The 24141-nt window shown below is 43.8% G+C and overlaps 1 protein-coding gene across 4 annotated transcripts in view; it reads left to right on the top strand.

The window, feature by feature from the left end:
* Positions 1 to 24141, top strand: part of LOC137422897 (tyrosine-protein kinase Fyn) — a 66640-nt gene that overhangs the window by 28111 nt on the left and 14388 nt on the right. For 3 of the 4 annotated variants that reach the window (XM_078774947.1, XM_068109540.2, XM_078774949.1), the window contains 7 exons: positions 5186 to 5285; positions 5510 to 5608; positions 7796 to 7899; positions 8950 to 9099; positions 9870 to 10034; positions 11258 to 11437; positions 22885 to 22961. In XM_078774947.1, the coding sequence (XP_078631073.1) occupies positions 5186 to 5285; positions 5510 to 5608; positions 7796 to 7899; positions 8950 to 9099; positions 9870 to 10034; positions 11258 to 11437; positions 22885 to 22961 (875 nt within the window). Of the gene's footprint in view, positions 1 to 5185; positions 5286 to 5509; positions 5609 to 7795; positions 7900 to 8949; positions 9100 to 9869; positions 10035 to 10515; positions 10672 to 11257; positions 11438 to 22884; positions 22962 to 24141 lie in introns of all 4 variants that reach the window. The other variant, XM_078774948.1, reaches the window with a different exon arrangement.

Consider the following 24141-nt stretch of genomic DNA (forward strand, 5'->3'; position numbering starts at 1 on the left):
TATATATGTATGTTTGTGTTTATGTATATATATATATATATATATATATATATGTGTGTGTTTATGTATATATATATATATATATATATATGTATGTGTGTGTTTATGTATATATATATATATATATATATATATATATATATATATATATATATATGTATGTGTGTGTTTATGTATATATATATATGTATATATGTATGTGTGTGTTTATGTATATGTATATATATTGTTACGGACACGACTTAGATGTTATGATGGGCCGAGCGGAATGGCCGCCGTGTTCGCACAGTTTACCCGATTACACTCGAACGTTGGCCGAATCGCGCTACGCTAGATCAATGAAGGAAAGGACACAACGGCTGGGATTAAGGCAACGACACAAGGGGTACAGTTCTCAAGACCTCCGGAGGAGGATATAATATTGGTTTTGCAGAACGGTTAGATTACACGGCAAGAGGTAAAGCACAGAAAGATAAGCACTTAGACACAGTCTTATCTTATTCCCGACAGACCACAGACAAACGGGACAAGACTGACTCACACGGGGATTGATGGCAGGGGAGGGCAGGCAGTCGATAGCTCAAGGTGCACCTTGGCTCAGGGCCAGGGGCAGAATCGACCCGGTCCGGTCCAGAGCGGCGGGGAGGTATTCAGCGCTTGGAGGTGGCGTCCTTTCTTCTCCAAGCTGAGGCGCATCTGACGTCACCTCCGTCTTCCTGCGCATGTCCAGCGGGGAGTGACACGCCCTCGGCTCGTTAGCTCCGCCCCAGATGGAATCGGTCCGCCGCTTCTTATTGGGTGCGGGGGGTTACCGGGCTCCGCCCTTGACGAGGAGCTGACAGTGAGCCCCTGCGTGGTAACCCCGTCGGAGCACATGCTCAATGGCGGCTAACCAAGCCGGAGTGAGGACGCACACTCCCCGCGCCGCCGCCGCTCCGCCGCCGCTGTTGTTGTTGTTGGTGTTGTTGTTCCATGAGGAAGAGATGCGGGGAGGTATTGGGAGGTCCTAAACTTACTAACGGTGCCATACAATCACATTCTGGTACAACGAAGAGTCAGAATTAATGGAAACGAGTCCTTAACTGACATAGACTAAGAATAACTAGCAAGATGTCCTATAGTTGTCTACGTGAGATGCGGTGAACCTGGGCACGACATTTAATGGGGGAAAAAGGGGAAGGTCGGGGCTACAGAGTGTTGTTTACAGACAATGGGACTAGGGAATGGGGGATTGGGGATAGTTGGGGAGTATTGGGGAAATAGGGGAATATTTACAAGCGGATATGGATGGAGGCCAAATCCCATATCCGCAACAATATATATATATATATATATGTGTGTTTTTATGTATATATACAGTCACGTGAAAAAGTAAGTACACCCCATGTAAAGTTTTGACTTTTTCAACATATTGCAACATACAGCTATTTGGTCTTCATTTCAACAATATTGATAGATAAAGGTGATATAATATAACAAATATCATGAAACATTTACATTTTGTAGTCCATTGTATAATTTAAATAAACATAAATGCAAATTTCGCATGTGGAAAAAGTAAGTACACCCCTACATTTATCACTACTTCAAATACCTAAAATTAGAATCAGGTGCACCAGCTCAGGTGCAAATGATTAGAACATCGTTAGAGAGGATCTTGGAGGAACCTGTCTTATTTAAACCTCAGACATTTAGTTTGGTTTGCTCTTTGTTGTTGAGGTGTGTGGCGTCACCATGCCGAGATCAAAAGAGCTCTCTGAGGCCTTCAGAAAGAAGGTTATAGATGCCTACGAGTCTGGGACGGGATTTAAAAAGATCTCCAAACAATTTGAAATCAATCATTCGACTGTCTGGAAGATCATCTACAAGTGGAGAAGATTCCAAACAACTGCCAACTTGTTCAGGCCAGGCCGCCCCAGCAAGTTCAGCCCGAGAGCAGACCGTAAGATGCTGAAAGAAGTCTCTAAGAACCCCAGAATGTCATCACAGGACCGGCAGGTAGCTCTTGCCACTGTTGATGCCAATGTGCACGAGTCTACCATTAGAAAGAGGCTGCACAAATTTGATCGACATGGGAGGTGTGCCAGGAGGAAACCTTTGCTGTCCAGAACGAACATCAGGGCAAGACTAAAGTTTACCAATGATCGCTTAGGCAAAGACCAGCACTTCTGGACATGTTTGGCGAAAACCAAAGACAGCATTTGATCACAAGAACCTGATACCAACTGTAAGGCATGTTGGTGGAAATATTATTGTTTGGGGCCGCTTTGCCTCATCAGGGCCTGGGCAGCTCACCCTCATATAATCCACTCTGAATTCTTCATTGTACCAGAGGGTGATTGAGGATAATGTGAGGCCATCTGTCGGAAAGTGGAAGCTCAACCGAAGGTGGACCTTGCGACATGACAATGACCCTAAACATACCAGTAAATCCACCAAGGAATGGCTGAAAAGAAAGAAATGGAGGGTTGTGGAATGGCCAAGTCAAAGCTCGGATCTAAATCCCAATGAGATGTTGTGGGGGGATTTGAAACGAGCTGTGCATGCAAGAAGCCCCTCAAACATTGCACAGCTGAAAGAATTCTGCATGGAGGAGTGGGCAAAAATTTCTCCCAGTCGATGTCAGAGACTGGTAGACAGTTATAAGAAACGCCTACTTGAGGTCGTTTCTGCCAAAGGGGGCAATACCACCTATTAGAGCCAAGGGTGTACTTACTTTTTCCACATGTGAAATATGCATTGATGTTTATTTAAATTATACAATGGACTCCAAAATGTAAATGTTTCATGATATTTGTTATATTATATCACCTTTATCTATCAATATCGTTGAAATGAGGATCAAATAGCTGTATGTTGAAAAAGTGAAAACTTTACATGGGGTGTACTTACTTTTTCGTGTGTGTGTGCGTGCGTGCGTGCGTTCGTTCGTTCGTTCGTTCGTTCGTTAGTTATATCATTGGTGTTGGCAATTCCCGATATTGAGTATAGCGTGCCTTTTCCATTCCTGGAAGTGTTAAAAATCTTTGCCATGTCCCCTCCACAGGTTACGGGACAAGCACACACCAAGCTTTACAATGCTACTGCCTGGTGGATTGTTTGTGAATAACCTGGCATCAATCCCTAACGCGGCGTTGTTTTTGTAAATCTGATCGACCATTCGATGCGTGACTTAATGATGTTACGATACGATTATTGTGCTCAATAATGTGCGAGTCTAGTTATTCCCATCAAAATGCTGTTGTGCTCCATTGGTGAGATGTAGTCCATGGAGTTTCAGTTCAGTTGGACTTTCATCCTTGCTTTCTGACCTTTCACAAGAAAATATCCGATAGCTCATGTCATCGTGCCGGTTTACCAAAAGTGACCATCCTTTAGCGACCTGAGGTGAAATCCCAAAAAGGTCGAACGACAGGGATTCTGGTCGGTCCTCAAACGAACCGTATGCTTCAAGAAAAAACAAATATATGGAAGATCAACATTGACTTTTTGAAAACTTTTCAACACTACCGTGATGTTGATCGTGCTGTGAGCCCGTTGCATGCAATTCTCTCTCTATCATGGGAATATAATACCGGCAGACTTGCGACTCGGGATCGTGCACCTGACATACCTGTTTATGACTGAGTGTTGTAACAGTGGTTATCCTGTCGCAAAATTTGGTGCCACTTGCTTTCTCGGACTGGTTCCAGCCAGTGTGTCACCCTTGTGGCAAGGCCTGGTTGGGGTTACTTTGGCATTGAAAACCGCTCTGCTTCCCTAACTTCCGGTAAAGTCATGTGCCGATGTAAGGACATGTGCGATGAGACTGAAGAGCAGAAACGGTGGAAAATATGAGCCAAATAGTTTGAACACAACAGTTCTCATTCCATTTCGGCCCAATTCCATCTTTGAGGCCTGACAGTTTCCATTGTGAAGTCCCCTTGCTGTGTATGTGTGTGGGCTGGGGTTGCTTGATTGTAGAAATACGCTCCTAATCCACGTGAGCTTGCACGGCATTGGACTCACCTGAGACTTGTGGAAATGACCATCTCATTTGTTAACTTCACCATGTGAGTCATTTTGGCGCAGCTGAATTGGTTTCACAATGCCAGCATACATCACGATGGCAGGAAGACGTGGGTAGGTAATACCGCAGAGTGCGAGGGTCATCTGTTGCGAACCTCAGACAGTTTTCCTGATATGTTTTCTGACCACTCCTTGCGAATGGGAGAGGTCTGGAGGAGTGGCGTCCAATTGGAATTGAGAGAGCGAGAGCTGGAGTGGCACATTTGATCGAGTGTACGGCTTTGTTTTGAGTCTTTTTCGTTTTTTTTACCCGATGCACAGTGACCATTTGGTACCTCGTTGGTAAACATCAGAGTGCTGTGGTTTGGTGTTGAGGGCTGAAACCCCCTCCTACTTTCGCCCCCGATCCAATAACATGGCCCAAAATCCCTGTTTAGAGGCACCTGTTTCCTGGCATTGTTTTGGTTTTCTTTGTGTTGTGAGTTTGTTTTTCTTTGCACATGTCCGATAGCCTTCCATTTTGCCTTTATTGTGAAAAACAACGTGACCTCTTGGCTTTTAATTTCCAGTTTTATTTGAATTATTATGAATGTTTTGCGTGATCACTTGGGACGTGTTGCTCGTTACACTCCCACATGATGTTAATATTCCTGCTGGTTCCAATCAAATATCCTGTGGATCACTTCCATTTGATTATTTGTATTTGGTTTTGCTTTTTCATCTCTTCATTCGGTTTCTCTGCCTTTTTTGCTTGTTATTCTGCTTGTTTCCCCCAACCCCTCTTTTACCTTTCCCTTGTTGGTCCCCTCCTTGCTTGTACACTTGATTGGTATCCGCCTACCCCACCCCTCCTTGCTTATATGGTCCTAGCTGCTTCTTCCCCCATCCCCACACTTGTGCGTTTGTCGGTCCACCCCCCTCCCTCATGGTTGTATGTTCCCCCCCTGACCCCCCCCCCCCTACTCCCGACACTTAGACATTTGTCGGTCCCCCCCACCCCCCGATTGTACGTTTGTGCCCCCCTCCCCCACTTGTATTTTTAGTTGCCCTCCCCCTTTCTACTCCCGCCCCCACCCACACATATGTACATTCAATGTGCTAAAGCAGTTTAAGGAGATGAGGGACTGAGACACAAACTAAACCATGTATTGAACTAATCATTTCTCTGTGTTTCCAGGAGGTGTCACACTGTTTGTTGCACTGTATGACTACAGTGCCCGAACGCAGGATGATCTGAGTTTCAGGAAAGGGGAGAAGTTTCAGATCATAAACAACACGTGAGCATAATCCAATTAAAAGGTATCATTGGGTATAGGGTATCCGGCCATAAAACATTGCTTCAAAAAGGGGACCACGGTGCCCAAAAAAAGGCCAACCCCCGCTCTGCGGGGACAAATGGCCTCTAAAGGCGGTTCCATTGGATATAGGGTGTTACATATGCGTACTGAACAAGCCCCCACCCCCTCTCTTCCACTCCTCCTTTTCTCCGTTCCCCTTTTAGTGAAGGTGATTGGTGGGAGGCTCGCTCTCTAACCACTAATAACAAGGGCTACATACCCAGCAACTATGTGGCACCGGCGGACTCCGTTCAAGCTGAAGAGTAGGTGGCCTCGCACACACATTCCAGCTGTAGAGGGTGTTGTGAGAATATAGCATCCAGGAAGTGACCTCACTGATGTTGGTTGAGCTGTGTTCGCTCATTTCCTGCCTGTTTTCCAGAACTCGTGCGTCCATTTGTTTGTGTATAACACGCTGGCGTGTCGCCATTTATTTGGGAGGATAATTGTGTTCCCGAAGAATAATAGTTGTTTGAGGTTTCCCGAAACTTTAATGGGGAACCCAAATGCTCAGACCATGTCGACGCTAATCCATCCCTTGACACATTACAATATGGATGTTTTTTTTTTTCAATTTGTGATACATAAAGTAGGTAGTTTTGCAATTAGAAGTCGAAATCTTCTTTTTCTTCACACCCAGCCATGACGTCATTTTCAGAATTCGACCGCCATATCTGTACTGTCTACGGGTTACGTCATGGTACGATTTAACTCAAACGGCCAATAATTTTAAATTTTCCACAAATATGCCGGTCGATGTGTCCTTGGCGGTTGTCGTAAAACAAACCGAGATGGTTTCATGCTACACCAATGGCTGAAGGACCCTAAGTTCGCCAGAAATTGTACGAGATTTGTCCGAAATACCCGAGTGTGGATCGGGCCGACAACATTGTCGCTTTTGTGCTCGGAGCATTTTACACCGCAATGTTATGAAACAACAGATATTGCTATAGATGGTGTGGTTGTCCACCACAATTGAGAATACCTTCCCCACGATTAAGGGGAAGAAACAGCCGTCGCTCAAAATTGTAAGACCATCTCTACTCCGCTACCAGAACATGGGAGATTTGAGCAGTGAATCAAACATCTGTGTTAGCCTGCCGGCGACCAATCTGACCTTGCCTGCACCAGCCACATCCCCCTTTCACTGGGGCGTAATATCGACACGACATGGACACGACGGTGAGACGCAACGCAGCACGGCCACAGACACAAATGGTGGCCCAGGAAAGTATGAAACAGGACGATCCTGTAACGCACAGGCCACTGGGTCAGTCAGTGTGTGATGGTGGGACAAAGCTTATGTCGGCGGTGTCCGTACCGTATTTCTCCTGGTGTAATAGAGATGATTTATCAATTAATACAAACGCCCTTATAAACCGTCAATTTAATGGAAAAACAAAACCTACCAATCTGTGGTGAACATGTGACATGTTTGAACATGTTTTCATCTTTACGAAGACCTCCGTTGTCGCCATGTTCGTTTCAATCACTCGCATGAGGCTCGACCCGATATGGCTCGACCCGATATGGCTCCACAATTCCCTCGAAAGCGTTTCCCTTTCACTAATTTTGTCTCCGATAGTTCAAAATCCGACTGATCAGTTTCAGCATACTGAGAACCTCCAGAGTTCCGAGTCGTGGCGGGATCAGTGTCGGAGTTCGAGCTCGACATGCGCTGTTTCTCTCCGTAATGTTCTCCATGTATGTTTCTCTAAAAATTTGATCAAGGGGGGTTCTGGCTGTGACATCACTGGCAAAATTGAAAATCGACACTTTAGGGCTTCTTTCAGTACTTTGTGATTGGGGGGGAAAAAAGATTCCCTTCAAATTGGACTGTGACTAATGATTTTTTATGGTTTTCAGAAGAAAAAAAATTGCATTTGGGTTCCCCTTTATGTACCCTCATTCTCTTTCTTTTGTGTTGTGTTACTTTGCTACTCATAAAGTGAGAGGATAAACGGGTATCTGCAGCATGGCAACCATTTGGCATTGTAAATCCTTTTTGTGCTGGTGTTTGTTTTGCTTGTGGACATCTTGTTATAGGTGTTTGTATTTTTTTGTTTGTTTTTTCATCACCTGGCTGGGCTGTGGGAGCATACGCTGTGCTAATGTCAGAGGAGGATGTGAGGGGAGGGGGTCAGGGGTGTGGACTAATCTCTGGTGCATGCATCGGCTTGTGGAAGGGTATGGGGGCCTCTGTTGTGGCACTTGTGTTTTACTTGTGGGAGTGGGAGTGGGAGTGGGGGTGAGGAGAGCTTGGCCATGGGTTGTGGGCCCTGCTTGTTGGGTTGAGGGAGGGGGCTGGGCCACCTAGCCCATGCCCTGCTCGTTGAGTAGGGGTTGGGACTAAGCAGTGGAGCTCACGCCCCGCTTGTTGAGGGGCAGAGAAGCTTGGCCGTGGCCTGCGTGCTCTGCTTGTTACTCGTGGATGCCTTGTCTCTTTGCAGGTGGTATTTTGGCAAGGTGAGCCGTAAAGATGCCGAGCGTCAGCTCCTTTGTCCTGGAAATCCACGAGGGACCTTCCTCATTCGGGAGAGTGAGACCACCAAAGGTGGATAACCGTTCTGATAAGCTGCCTGAGCGACATGTTACATGTTACATGTTGGTGGTTGCAATGGTGTTAGAACAAGAGTCAACATCTGTTCCAATTTTGTGTGTGTGTGTGTGTGTGTGTGTGTGTGTGTGTGTGTGTGTGTGTGTGTGTGTGTGTGTGTGTGTGTGTGTGTGTGTGTGTGTGTGTGTGTGTGTGTGTGTGTGTGTGTGTGTGTGCGCGCGCGCGCGTGTGCGTGAACAAGATATCTGGAAAAGGTCTGAACGGATTTGGATGGAAGTTGGTGGGATGATTGCCCTTGAGATAAGGAAGAATTGATTAGTTTTTGGTGAAGCTCAGGATATTATTCCAGATACAGGAATTTTTTGGGGGAATTTTTTTTTCTGTTTTACTGCATTAAAGCTTTTATTCTTCTTCTTAAATGATGTTTTTCTCCTCTAATTTCGAGATATATCAAAATTAATTCTCTGACAGTTAGGGCCTACTTTCTTTTTTTCATTTATTGTTTTAGGGAGAGGGGATGTTAAACAAAAGGTATTATTCCAACTTGACCCATGGCGGGAGTATGCGCTCTACTGAGTGGCGTTCTAGTTAAAAACTTGTTTCGTTGATTTTTTTTTCTCTCTCTCTGAGATCTGGTGCCACCTGTAGGATATGATGCGTCTGTTGCCAAAATGATGGGTTTGGTGTAAACATTTGTCCAAATTGCTTATGGTTGGCAATTGAAAGTATTCAGTGTTTTTAAGATTGCATCACTGGAAAGGTAAAGATGCACGATGTTTTAATGATGCTGATCGAGGTAAGAAAGCAAAGATCGTGTGTTTGTTGGATGAACCCGCCCCATTTTCCTCTCCCCGCCCCCTCTGCCTGCCTACCCGCCTCTCAGTATTTCTGCAACTTTTGATCCCTTCTCTCGATACTAATGCATGGAGTGTTGCATTCATTTTAAGAGTCGCCTTTGCTTACATCATGAATGTAAATGTGTATCAAGTGTTCTCAAATGAGGACAAACAGACTCCAAAAATCTTACGAATTGCAAACCCGGTTCAGGCGCTTACTCGCTGTCCATCAGAGACTGGGACGAGGTCAAGGGGGACAACGTGAAGCATTACAAAATCCGTAAGCTGGACAGCGGTGGGTATTACATCACCACTCGAGCTCAGTTTGACGCGCTTCAGAAGCTCGTTCAGCATTACTCAGGTGGGTTCGCCGCATGGGGCAGAACGCTCGTGTGCTTTTTACAATTGAAATGTGTTTGAAGTATGATGAATTGGTGTCAAACAATGAGGTGACCTTTTATTTTTATGCATGATTGTCTATTCGTTGCAAATTCTGGTCCATCTTACTTCCTTCTCTTTTCCCTGAAAGATTACTTTTTAAACATGTTGTTATTGGTGCTTTGTGTGAAGTTTGATGGATTTGTGACTGATTTAATGTTCAAATGAGCATTATGCTTTAGTTTTGTACAGACTGTGATTAACATTGGTGTTTTTTGCTTTAACATTCATATTGAATGATTACATTGTTCTCTATTGGTTTTTTTGGGGGTTTTTTTTTCAAATCTAAATTCAAAGTGTTTTTTCAAATCCTGGAGGTTTTCCCTCCTCTTTTCGTGTATTTTTGTCTGCTAGTGTCTGATGCTCTTGAACCTTCGATTACGAGGACATAAGATCAACCCAGTGTAAAACATTTGATCCTTGGTTCATGGCATCATATACTGAGATGAGAGTAAAAGAAGAGGCCAAAACAAACTTTTCTTGAATAAACTTACACAACAGGCCCGTGCCCCAGACCAGCGTGGCGTCCCCGTGCCCAGGACCAGTTTCTGTATATTTTTGCCATCTTGGAAGCATATTTCTCTCCGCTCTCTTCTTCTCCTTCTCTTCTCTGTATCCCAACTACTCTTCGTTCCCTCTTTTTTTTTCTTTTTTTGCCTCATTTCCCCATTTGACCCCACGCTCCCGGAGCAGAGCGTGCTGCAGGCCTGTGCTGTCGATTAGTGGTTCCCTGCCGTAAGGGAATGCCCAAGCTGGCAGACCTGTCGGTGAAAACCAAAGACATGTGGGAGATTCCCCGCGAGTCACTGCAGCTTATCAAGCGTCTGGGGAATGGGCAGTTTGGGGAAGTCTGGATGGGTATGCGCCGTCCCGTATCCATGTGATTGCCAAGCCACGATGGTGCCACGCTTCCACCCCTTTCGTTGCCTTTTGTGTTTTGCTGCCATTACGGAGTGGTGCTTTGCACTTTTTTTTTCTCCCTGTATGACATTTGTGGCTTCGAAACTGTGTGGTGCAGGTGGCTTGGTACCAATGTTGCTTGGTGGTAGTGATTGTGGTGGTGCTGGAATGAGGGGTTTGAAGAAGCACAAACGTTGTGGTATTTGGGCTAAATACACTGGAGAAGGGTCATTTTATTGGTGGATGATGGTGTGATATTTGGCCTCTCCCATCAAATGATTTTTAAGTGAATCTTGAAATTCCGGTTCGCTCCATTATTGGTACATCCTTGTGCAAACCCTCGATTCCAGCATTTCCTTTAGTTTTGTATTTTTTTCTCATATCCCCATATTTTCTTTCCATCCCTCCCCTTTCATTTGCATTCATCCCTTCCCAACAGAGCATGCTGATGGTCTCTGTCATAAACTAACCATGGCTTGCCCTTATGAGCCACCACAAACTCAAGGCTTGGCTAGAGATGCCTGGGAAATTCCTCGTGATTCTTTGAAGTTGCAAAAAAAACTTGGGCAGGGCGCTTTTGCTTGCGTTTGGGCTGGTAAGAGAGAGCATTTTCCCCCGCCCCCCCTCCCCACACCTCACACTTCTCTATACCGATTGTAGGTGGAAATTCACGTTGATCTTGAGCACGACATGTAATCGAGTGCGTGTGTGTTTCGGCATGATGGGTTCAAATTTATAAACTGAACCATTTTTCATTTCTGAATTATATTCCAATTATTACAACTCCCGTATGAGGGTTAGGGGCGCAGCCACAGAGGGGTGAATAGTGTACATGAGTGGGGCAAGCCATCCATCGGTGCTCGAGTTTTTTTTTTTGTTTGTTTTTTTTTTTTTTTGCATGCCATGCACGTAATGCGTCTCACCACTCATGTTTTGCACTTTTAATTTTGACTTGTTTGCGCTTGCTACCGTTCCATTGAGCCTTTTAAACAAAGCACGGTTTACGTAACCCCATTCCATCGTCTAACCAACTCATGCCGATCGCTGTACGCTGGCAGCTCAGTCGTTCCGTACGCTGCACCACTGAGCAAGTGCTGGAACGACCGAGCTGCCCATCATTTCCCATTTCTGTTTGGCCTGCTTTGAAGTGCGTCCTCTCACTCCGACGTGTGTGTGAACAGGCACGTGGAATGGGACAACCAAAGTGGCCATCAAGACTCTGAAGCCAGCGACGATGTCTCCGGAAGCGTTCCTGGAGGAAGCGCAGATAATGAAGAAACTCAGACACGACAAGCTGGTCCAATTGTACGCCGTCGTCTCCGAGGAGCCCATTTACATCATCACAGAGTTTATGTCCAAAGGTATGCAAGACCTTTGTTCTTGCTAACCCCATGGACATACCTGCAGTATTCGGTCCTGCAGGTTTGTTTGGAGGGCGAATTGCTGAACGAGTTTCAATTTGAGTTGTTACTCACATTGTACATTGTCCAACACCCAACGTAGGAAGCTACGACGGGTTCAAGTTAATTTGTTTACCTGTTCGACCCGGCAAATTAATAACATACACCTCAACTATAACCCGTTCAATTAAGGCTGTTTCCTATTCTTCATTTAGTTGCCCCTTCATTCGGTCATCCTGTTTCCTGAACCATTAACTTGCCAACAACTTCTCATTTGAATCGTCAACGACCGTTTACCATCATCCACCCAACAAATTACCATTATCCCTGGCATTGCCATCATCCACCCAGCAAATTACCATTATCACTACACTAACCTCATCCACCCAAAAAAATTACCATCATCACTACACGAACATCATCCACCCATCAAATTACCATTATTACGACACTAACGTCATCCACCCAAAAAAATTACCATCATCACTACACAAACATCATCCACCCATCAAATTACCATTATTACGATACTAACCTCATCCACCCAGCAAATTACCATTATCACTACACTAACCTCATCCACCCAGAAAATTACCATCACTACACGAACATCATCCACCCATCAAATTACCATCATCACTACAATAACATCATCCACCCATCAAATTACCATTATTACGACACTAGCGTCATCCACCCAAAAAATTACCATCATCACTACACGAACATCATCAACCCATCAAATTACCATTATTACGACACTAACCTCATCCACCCAAAAAATTACCATCATCACTACACGAACATCATCCACCCATCAAATTACCATCATCACTACACTAACATCATCCACCCATCAAATTACCATTATTACGACACTAACCTCATCCACCCAGCAAATTACCATCATCACTACACGAACATCATCCACCCATCAAATTACCATTATTACGACACTAACCTCATCCACCCAAAAAATTACCATCATCACTACACGAACATCATCCACCCATCAAATTACCATTATTACGACACTAACCTCATCCACCCAGCAAATTACCATTATCACTACACTCACCTCATCCACCCAGAATATTACCATCACTACACGAACATCATCCACCCATCAAATTACCATTATTACGACACTAACATCATCCACCCATCAAATTACCATCATCACTACACGAACATCATCCACCCATCAAATTACCATTATTATGACACTAACCTCATCCACCCAAAAAATTACCATCATCACTACACGAACATCATCCACCCATCAAATTACCATTATTACGACACTAACCTCATCCACCCAAAAAATTACCATCATCACTACACGAACATCATCCACCCAGCAAATTACCATTATCACTACACTAACATCATCCACCCAGAAAATTACCACCATCACGACACGAACATCATCCACCCATCAAATTACCATTATCACTACACTAACCTCATCCACCCAAAAAATTACCATTATTATGACACTAACCTCATCCACCCAGCAAATTACCATTATCACTACACTAACATCATCCACCCAGAAAATTACCATCATCACTACACGAACATCATCCACCCATCAAATTACCATCATCACTACACGAACATCATCCACCCATCAAATTACCATTATTACGACACTAACATCATCCACCCAGCAAATTACCATTATCACGACACTAACCTCATCCACCCAGAAAATTACCACCATCACGACACTAACATCATCCACCCATCAAATTACCATTATTACGACACTAACCTCATCCACCCAGAAAATTACCATTATCACTACACTAACATCATCCACCCATCAAATTGCTATTATCCACTACACTACGATCATCCTCCCAGCAAACTATCATTATCCATTTCTTCTTCTTCTACTTCTTCTTCTTCTTCTTCTTCTTCTCATATGATCTTGTAGACAATTATAATTTATGATCGAGTAATGATAGCCATTTGATTGCAGCATCAGTGGCCCTACGTAGTCCTTCAAAGGACCCGCTGAATCTCCTCTGCACATTCCTGTTTTACCTGTAAGACTGTGATTATGATGGCCATAGGTACTCACTGGGCTCTGTTTGCTTACATTTATACATACTAGGGCGTGCCCGTACGTGGGTGCAAAAAAACATGCGTGCAAACAACAACAACAAAAAAAAACTTTGAAACCACGTGGCAGTAACGACCACAGAACCCCCCCCTCTATTTACATGAAATGGTTTGGTCCATTCACAAAGCCAAAGCGAACGGCTTGCGAGTACGGTAGAACCCCCCCCCCCCCCCTCTATTTACATGAAATGGTTTGGTCCATTCGCAAAGCCAAAGCGAACGGCTTGCGAGTACGGTGACCATACCTTGGGAACCACTTGTCCGATTAATTTCAAACCTTGAAAAGGCACATCCTCGGGTCCCCAGCAATATACCTGGCAAGTTTCAAGTATATCGGACCCGTGGTTGTCGAGAAACAGCGGTCACAGACAAACACACAGACACACAGAGATTACTGGAATTATAGATAGACTAGGACGTGCCCGTACGTGGGTGCCCGTACGTGCGTGCAAAAAAGCGTGCGTGCAAACAACAACAACAAAAAAAACTTTGAAACCACGTGGCAGTAACGACCACAGAACCCCCCCCTCTATTTACATGAAATGGTTTGGTCCATTCGCAACGACCACAGAACCCCCCCCCCCCCCCCTCTATTTACATGAAATGGTTTGGTCCATTCGCAAAGCCAAAGCGAACGGCGAACGGCTAAATCGCCATAGCTCGGTAACTACTTCTCCGATTAATTTCAAACCTTGAAAAGGCACAGCCTCGGGTCCCCAGCAATATACCTGGCAAGTTTCAAGTATATCGGACCCGTGGTTGTCGAGAAACAGCGGTCACAGACAAACACACAGACACACAGAGATTACTGGAATTATAGATAGACTAGGACGTGCCCGTACGTGGGTGCCCGTACGTGCGTGCAAAAAAGCGTGCGTGCAAACAACAACAACAAAAAAAAACTTTGAAACCACGTGGCAGTAACGACCACAGAACCCCCCCCCTCTATTTACATGAAATGGTTTGGTCCATTCGCAACGACCACAGAACCCCCCCCCCCCCCCTCTATTTACATGAAATGGTTTGGTCCATTCGCAAAGCCAAAGCGAACGGCGAACGGCTAAATCGCCATAGCTCGGTAACTACTTCTCCGATTAATTTCAAACCTTGAAAAGGCACATCCTCGGGTCCCCAGCAATATACCTGGCAAGTTTCAAGTATATCGGACCGGTAGTTGTCGAGAAACAGCGGTCACAGACAAACACACAGACACACAGACATTCACACAGAGATTACTGGAATTATAGATAGACTAGGGCATGCCCGTACGTGGGTGCCCGTTCCTTGCCAAAAAAAAAAAAAAAACGCTACCCGTACGCTCTACCCCGCCCGTACGCCCGTAAACAAAAAAAACAATGCTCTTCGCTTCCGCCCTTCGCTCTGACTGAATTGGGAGAAATAATGCGCATAAGAAATCGAGAAATTATTATTTTCTCCGGAAGAAATCGAATTACGAACCGTAATGGCGCACGCGCTCGGCTCGGCTCGCTCTCACATCGGCCACGCCTACGCAATAACGCGTTCTGTGATTGGCTGCCGGAAGTGCAGTCTTCACTGTCCGGAAGGTCGCAAATCGCAGTTACGATGAATCGCAAATTAGTTTTTATTAGTTTTAAAACATAGTTTAACGCCAACATAGTTTGCAAACGTGAAATAAATGAATACGCTTTCAAATGTGCCGTCCGAGGCAGAGTCTGTTCGCCACGTTCGGCACACGTGATAGCTCGCTGCTCTCTGATTGGTTGAATCGTTTTTTGGACATAGCTCGGTAACTACTTGTCCGATTAATTTCAAACCTTGAAAAGGCACATCCTCGGGTCCCCAGCAATATACCTGGCAAGTTTAAAGTATATCGGACCCGTGGTTGTCGAGAAACAGCGGTCACAGACAAACAAACAAACACACACACAGACACACAGACACACACACACACACACACACACACACACACACACACAGAGATTACTGGAATTATAGATAGATGATGAGTGGTCCTTGCATGTAGGGTTCGCAGTAATTAAAGCCACTCCACTGGGCCAATGTCTGGGGTCTTTGCGGTCACCACTTCATGCGGTCTTTGATTTGCTGGCCATTTCAAACTGATGCCTTTGCCCATTGCTGCCGTCACAACTCCGTATCATTGGTATTGGGCACTACAGGTATCCAAATCCAGGAAGACTTACATGACATCAGTCAAAGTCTTGGGGGATTCAGTAGCTCTTCGTAGATTGGCAGGTCGGTAATGAATTGTATCTGAAGGTACACTCGGGATTTTCGTGCTTGCCTGTGAACGCCTGGAGTGCAATGTTAGTCAGCACAATGAGCCGCGTCTGAGGGGTTGATTTCAGTGTGCCAGATACATTATTCTCATTTCAGAGTTCAGGATAGTGTCAAGGTGCTTTGTGTGACTGCTTGCAGCCCACACAGTTGCACAGTACTCTGCAGTGGGATACAATAGACTACTAGAGGGCGGGTAGAGGTGCAAAAGCTGCGTGTGCCAGCTTCGTCGCTAGTGCCGGGAAGCTTGCTGATGAGGTTCACTCTAGTCTTCGTTTTCTCACAAACCCTTTTTAAACGTTCTCTATATGGCGGAATAACTATGGTTCGCAGCCTAAGGTGTTTGTCTTGTGGTTCATTCTGGACTGACTTGCTACAGAAGGAGACATAGTCCGTGGGCCAGAGGGGCCTACCGTGCACCCCCCCTTATGATCCTACTTCTTGGGTGTCATTTTGTTTATTGGTATCTCTCCTAATGGAAAAAAGATGTTAACAAGAAAAAAACTCATTTGGTCTATGTTTTTTAACTCCCTATTTCGAGCTTTGTCAAAATGATGTTTTTTCCCTATTTCTTGCCCTATTTCTTGGGGTCCGTGAATTTTGTACTTGCAACTGAGGCTCTCTCCCCTTAAATATATGTCCAAATCGGACTAAATTTGGACCATGTTAGCATTAACTTTATCACAATCAACAGACAAAATGTTATCGATATAGTTTTTTGTCTTCATTTATTAACGTCACATAATTTGCATATCATGGTATCATGGTATGTTAGATGACATAACAGTTTAGCATATATTTTGTGTTCCTCTTAATGAATGTAAGCGTTTATGGTTACATAATTCCAGTTCGATACATTACAACAATGATTAAAGCAACCAACGCTTTCATGGCAAATAGTTTTATGTGATAGATTTCTACATCTTTTTCTTTTTACCACACTTCATGAACACTATTGAGTGCAATAGTGACTTGATGTCTAAGTCACCTCTTTCTTATGTACAAAGTAGTCTTAAATTTGAGGTAATAAATAGCACACAGGAAAAAAGACAATTGTATGTAAAATGGTCACAAAATCTAATGACACTGCGATTCAAAGTATTCAAAATATCCCTTGGGTACTCTTTGTGCGATGAACCTTACACACGGTTCCTTATGTTCAGTTTAACCGGAATAATAAACAATTACACGGTTTAACACCCAAACTTCGTAATTCTTGAATACAATAATTTGATAATGTAAACTGTTAACTACTTTTGTTTTGAATAATTGTTTTTAGTTCACAATTCTTAGTTGTACAAATATTTTATCACAAGAAACAGAGGAAATGAATCTTGAATATTACATGTATGATGCTTCAACAGAAATAATAAAAACCATCGCTTCTATTGAATATGCAATATGCATACTGTTACTTATGCAGGCATTATTCTGGTTAAAAGACTAGGTTACATAAACAGAAGGAGTAAAGTTGGGAGGTCATACTTGATTCCTATCGTCCTGAAAAATTCGCTCTCACAAAACAAAAATTAATCTAACATCAGATTTTTGTGCGCGTTTTAACCATACTTGTAATGGTTACATGCATTTAGGGTTAACCCGAACCCTAACCCTAACCTTAACCCTAACCTGCCACCTACAAAAGAAGAGGTATAACAACTGGTTTCTGACAGCAGGATCACAATGAATGAATGAATGAATGAATGAATGATCATTTTAAGGCCATTTTCCCCGCTAGAGCGGGGATTAGCCTTGCGGGCCCCATGACAATCATGGTTCCCTGTTTCAGGCAATGTTTTTATGGCCGGATGCCCTTCCTGACGCCAACCCTTAGTTGCCTCTTACGATGCGCAGAGATACGGTGCACCTATTCTAAATCGGGGTACACACCGTGATCATTCATCCCAGCAAGCTGGTACTCAAATTTGCCGACCTCGGAAGGATGACAGGCTGAGTCAACCCCCCTGGCGTTAATTCAGCGATCGACCGGGATTCGAACCCAGGATCCTCGGATCCCAAGCCGGCACCCTAACCGCTAAGCCAACACCAGGCTATCCATTCGCATTCACACCAGGATCACACTGTCACTTAAATCAACTATTAAAATTGGATGCAAAAAAATGTTTGTTCACTTGATTACCAATTTTAAAAGTTGAAACAGAAATAAACAGGAAGAAGAAAAACCATGATTAAAGTTTCTTTAAATTTCATCTTCACTATCTGCGTCATGATCTGATCCATAGCACTGATCATCATCATCTTCTGAATAGTACTCGTCATCACTTGGTTCCTCTTCCACTGATACAAGAACATCAACAAGCCTAGGTGGTAGGATATCATTAGTTGTCCACAGTGGTTCCAACCTGTCTCCATTCTTTGTCCAGCCATGACCATCTGTTGGTGCTGGAATGGCAGGGTTGAATTCATGAGCCCTCTTCCATATTGCTTCCTGGTAATTCACCTTGCGGATATGTTGTTCAAGACTGTTCTTACATGGTGGGAATGAGGATAGATCAACATGAGCAGAACTACTGAGTTCCTCTGCATCTCCTTTGCACTTCTCCTTCATCATGATGAAGCGAACTTCATCAATGTCTGTGAACCGTGATTTGCTATATAGTGCACAAGTGAATTTCTCAAGTTTAGAAATTAATTCACTTGAGACAGTCCAGGATTCCCCAAGGTCTGACAGAGGTTTAACAAATTTGGTAGACTGCTGCAACAGTTTGATTGGCTTGACTTTGCCAATTCCTTTGAAGGCACTTGTTGAATCACAGCCTGAGAAAGCATGTAGTCCAAGTAAAGCTGAGCAGTATTCAGAGGAGGACTGCTTTGCAAAATGGGTGACATCTATTAGCCTTTGCTTGTTGCCTCTTCTTGTGTCAAAAAGCACTCTGATGTCTAGAATATGGTAGGTATAATGAAGTAATATGAAAAAGATATCACTGTCCGGGCTTTTGACTTGTACATGATCAATGATCATACACCTGCTCTTTGCCATAGTTGCAGTACAGGATCATGCGCGAGTCAGTTTCTTCCTGGTTTGACTTCAGGGATTGGATCTCAGACCGCAATGTTTGTTTCCCATTCTGAGAAGTAAGGTGGGCTTCTCCTTCATGAACGAAGATCACTTTTCTTCCATGCAGCTTCTTTGCCATGTCATGCTCACTCCATACATCAAGAAGAAGTTCAATGAGCTGTTTCTTGTTCTCACCATTAGTCAAGAACTGCTTCCAATCAGCCGGCCTTTTGTTTTTTCCTCCTTTGATCATTCTCTTTTCCGCACACCCACGTCGTGTCCGTTCACTTGACTTTACTGAGTCGGGCTTGTACATATCAGTGCTGAAGACTACATCTGACTTAGATGACATTGTGTTGAAGATTTTAATGCCAATCTCTTTGAAGTTTGTAGGAATATCTTTGAGGTAGTAGAATACAGCATTGCCATCTTCCACTACCAATGTCTTGTCACTTGGAGGAGGTTGTGAGTTGTCCACATCTTTCAAAAGGTAGTGTACGCCTTTAGATTTATCAGTCTTCGCCAAGAAGTTGTCTGATGTACCAATGGAGTAGGGAACAGGGGTCAAAGAATACTTCATGATTTCCCTTAGACTGACATGACTGTATCTTAACCAATCAGTAAACTAGAATTTATCACCCCATTATATAATAAAAAACAATGCATAGTCACATGTCCACTCTCAGCCAATCATTTGATTAGGATCCAGGTGACCAGTTTATAAATGTGTATATTCAAATGTTAATAAAATATCCCCAGTTAACGTAACACAGACACATTAACTGCATATCATTAATCATTTAGTAGAAATTTTTTTTTCTTTTTTTTTTTTGTGTACAGAGTCGAGGCTCGTGAAAGAGCTAACATTTATCAAACAAACAAATCAAACAAACAAGCAAACAAAGTATATAAAAAGGGGAGCGGTCGACAAGATGGGGAGAGAAGGGGAGGAAGCACACAAACACAACATTTGAGAGCAGGGACATCGGGAGATGTTTTTGGAGGGAGAGGGCCTGGGGGGAGGCAGGATAGGTATAAAACGCAAGGACACCAAGGACTTCCAGGAAAGAAGTCAAAAGTCACCTCAAAAAAGTGGATTTGGGGTGAAATTAGCAGGGGTAGAAAAGATCAAGGTTTTGGATTGGGGAAGATTAGAGATGGTGGTGAACAGCCGTAAAATTAATCATTTAGTTTGCACAATTTCCATTTCATGACATAATTACAATTTTAACCATTTTGCCCAGATGCCATCATGACTCTTAAAACATGACACAGCCATATAATGGGAATCACCTTAATATTTCTTCATCAGTACATTAATCTGGTGCAATAATCATTATCTCATTCTGTTGTAATGTGTATAGAAAATCGCATGTGCCATGATATGCAAATTATGTGACGTCATTAATAAATGAAGACAAACAACTATATCCATAACATTTTGTCTGTTGATTGTGATAAAGTTAATGCTAACATGGTCCAAATTTAGTCCAATTTGGACATATCTTTACGGAGAAAAAGCCTCAGTTGCAAGTACAAAATTCACGGAACCCAAGAAATAGGGCAATCTGTGAAAAAACGTCATTTTGACAAAGATCGAAATAGGGAGTTAAAAAACATAGACCAAATGAGTTTTTTTCTTGTTAACATCTTTTTTCCATTAGGGGAGATGCCAATAAACAAAATGACACCCAAGAAGTAGGATCATAGGGGGGGGGTGCACGGTAGGCCCCTCTGGCCCACGGACTAACATCTAGTTTGGCATGAACCAGGCGATTGCTCAGAGGGAAGGCAGTGACAGTTGTTGTTGGAAGGATTGGGATGGAGTCTTCATTTGGTGAAATACTCCTCCAAAACCTTGAGGTCGTTTGTAAAAACTCTGCTCACATCATCATGATTGCACAATTGGCAGGCAAGAGTGAGATTATCAGCATGAGCAAACATTCATGAAGTAGTCACAGGTAGCTCACTTGTATATGTTAATAAATAGCACCACAAAGCGGGCGTAACCCCTCAGCCCATGCATGGTGGAAACCAATTTCAAGATGGCTGCCATGGCGGCCATATTGAAAATTGTAGCGCGCCCATTTTCGAAAGGAACCTTCCTCTACTCAACCCCAACACACACTGCAAAAATGAATTTAATCTGACAAGCCGTTCTGCTCGAAATTGATGGAAACCAATTTCAAGATGGCTGCCGTGGCGGCCATATTGAAAATGGCAGCGCACCCATTTTCGAAAGGAACCTTCCTCTACTCAACCCCAACACACACTGCAAAAATGGATTTAATCGGACAAGCCGTTCTGCTCGACATTGACAGAAACCAAAAGTTGACGGACGCCTGGACAACGCCCATGACGACAATACCCTTTAGCCCAATTTGGGATGAGGGGTGAAAAGCATCGGGGCTAACACTTACCTTGGGGGAGACGATCATTCAGAGTTCTTGGTGCACTGGTCATATCCCCAAGTATGACTGAAACGACGGTTGCAAAGCAGAGATGTTAGGACTCGCATGGTTGCACTCCAGGGAAGGGGTTTTGCTCTTTTGAGACTGAGCCCAGAAGGAGGTAGAAAGAAAGAAAGAAAGAGAAAGAGAGAGAGAGAGAGAGAGAGAGAGAGAGAGAGAGAGAGAGAGAGAGAGAGAGAGAGAGAGAGAGAGAGAGAGAGAGAGAGAGAGAGAATGAATGAATGAATGAATGAATGAATGAATGAAAGAAAAAGAGAAAGAAAGAAAAAAAAAAAGAGAGAAAGAAAGAGAGAGAGAGAGAGAAAGAAAGAGAGAGAAAGAGAAATAGAAATAGACAGACACACACAGAGAGACGCAGAGAGACACGTTTCTACCTTGACTTGAGAGGATTAACTTAACTACTCTTGCACTTTTTTCAAATGATGTGGATCTTTTCTATCCCCGATCATTTCACCCCAATTCCACTTTTTGAAATACCAACTTCTGTCCTGGAAGTCCTTGGTGTCCTTGTGTTTTATACTTCTCCCCCCACCCCCCCCCCCCCCGCTTCCCACGCCTCCTCCCCCCAAGCCCTCTCCCTCCCACACATCTCCCTGCTCTTAAATGTTGTGTGCTCTCAAGTGTTTGCGTGCTTCCCATTCTCTTGTCTTCCGCTCCCTCTTTTTATATATTTTGTTTGTCTGGTTGATTTGTTTGTGAAGTAAATGTCAGCTCTTTCACGAGCCTCGATTCAGTATACAAAAAAAAAAAAGAAAAAAAAAAAAGAAAGAAGGTGGGGAGAGCGGAAAACCTGCCTTGACTGACTTGCTTCTGTTCATTTTTAAACTTGAAAGCATCGAATACACTTAGCATTAAAAATTAAATTGATATATGTGGGAAAATGACATGCCAGACCAGAAATTGAACCCAGGTCCTCTGGAAAACCGTACCAGTGCTCTGCCATCTGAGCTATCTGGGTGACCCTGACTGAGCATGAAATTTTCCCAAGACTTTGACCATATGTGGTACGTTTTCCAGATCGTGGTGTGCATTTCTGCCATCCAATCAGTCAGTTGCGCATCAACCTCCAATCCTCCGATAAGCTATTATCAACACTGACAACACATGTTATACAAGCAGGTAATGCAGTTGGTATAACATGCCCTGCAAATGACATGCTTGTTATGAAACGTCAATGTTTATCAACATGCAAAACAATTACAAAGGCACAGGTTTTGGTCAGACTAACGAGCTTTTCTTCTCGTTCTCGTCTCGGGACATGATTGAGGGAGAGTTGTTATTTTTAGTTATAACATTTGGTGGCAAATATTGTCGTGTGTACTAAATGTTTCATGACCTCGTTTGTTAAAACTCCCAGTAGTCTGAATGTGTAAAAAGTATTGTTTGGCATTCTCGCAAGTTACGTTCGTAGACATTGGACGTGTAAACCCAGCGTAATGGATTTAAACCTGGACTCGGTATCATAAGGAACGTGGTACAGTTTTTCATGCATCACCACACTCTTGCCTTAGGGAGTTTGCTGGACTTCCTGAAAGAGGGTGATGGGCGCCACCTCAAGCTTCCCCAGCTGGTGGACATGGCATCACAGGTCTGTGATATTGTCTTTTAATGGGAAAAACGAAGAAATTAAATTAAAAGTTGTCTATTTTTATGAATGGATCTCTGTTGGCTGCCAAGCTCCCTTTTTTTTTCTTTTCTTTTTTTGTCTACAAGATCGATGCTCGTGTAAGAGCCAACCTTAATGACAAAAATACAAACAGACAAATAAGACATATAACAAAGGGAGCGGGAGACAAGATGGGGAGAGAGATGGAAGCACACAAGTACAACATTTGAGAGCAGGGACATCGGGAGATCTGTGGGGTAGGGGGGTAGGAAAGGTAAACAAACACATGGACACTGCTAGGACTTCCAGGAAAGAAGTCGGTATTTCAGAAAAGTGGATGTGGGGTGAATTAACAGGGGTAGAAAAGGTCAAGGTTTTGGATGGGGGGAGATAAGAGATGGTGGTGAATGGCTGTTTTAAAGACCTGGAGGGAGGTGTGGGATTGAAGAGTGTGAGGGAGCTTGTTCCAGATGCGGGAGAAAAGAGGAATGAAATAGTGAAGGTGTGCAGAGAGTCTTGATTTTGGAAGTTTCATCAGAAGAGGGTTTCTTGCAGTTCTTGTGCGGCCTGTAGGAGAATTTGGGGGACACAGCACAGACAGGGCTGAGGGGGGGGGGGGGGCTAGGCCAGAGAGGAGTCGGTAGAAGACAGAAATACCACCAACCTGTCTGCGGTGAGTGAGTGAGTGGCCCTCAGAGTTAGCTTCATCGCGGGGGATTCCAATGATTCTGAAAGCTTTGGTTTCAACAGCGTGAGGCCGAGCTAGGTGTGAGGCAGGAGCACCAGCCCAGAGGGGAGAGCAGTATTCCATTGAGCTGTGGATGAATGCCTTGTATGTGGTGAGGAGCTCAGGTGTGCCAAGAAAGGACTGCACACAACGGAGGATGCCCAGTGATATGTCAAGGGAGACAGCTCTTCGTTCCTGTTTTACATTGAGGACCTCCACCCATTGTTGAGACAGCAGAAGCAGCATGTCCAGAGTAGAGTGACCTGGTCTGAATCCAAATTGATGATCAGAGATCAAGCAATTGGAGAAGAGGAAGGATTTGATATCCGAAGCAATGATGGATTCCATGACTTTGCTGATAATTGGGAGAAGGCTGATTGGTCTGTAGTTGCTAGGATCTGTTTTTGCACATTTTTTGTGTAAAGCGGTGGTGAT

The sequence above is a fragment of the Myxine glutinosa genome, chromosome 3 (genome assembly GCF_964187855.1).
Source record: "Myxine glutinosa chromosome 3, kmMyxGlut1.1, whole genome shotgun sequence".
In the NCBI taxonomy this organism is placed as follows: domain Eukaryota; kingdom Metazoa; phylum Chordata; class Myxini; order Myxiniformes; family Myxinidae; genus Myxine; species Myxine glutinosa.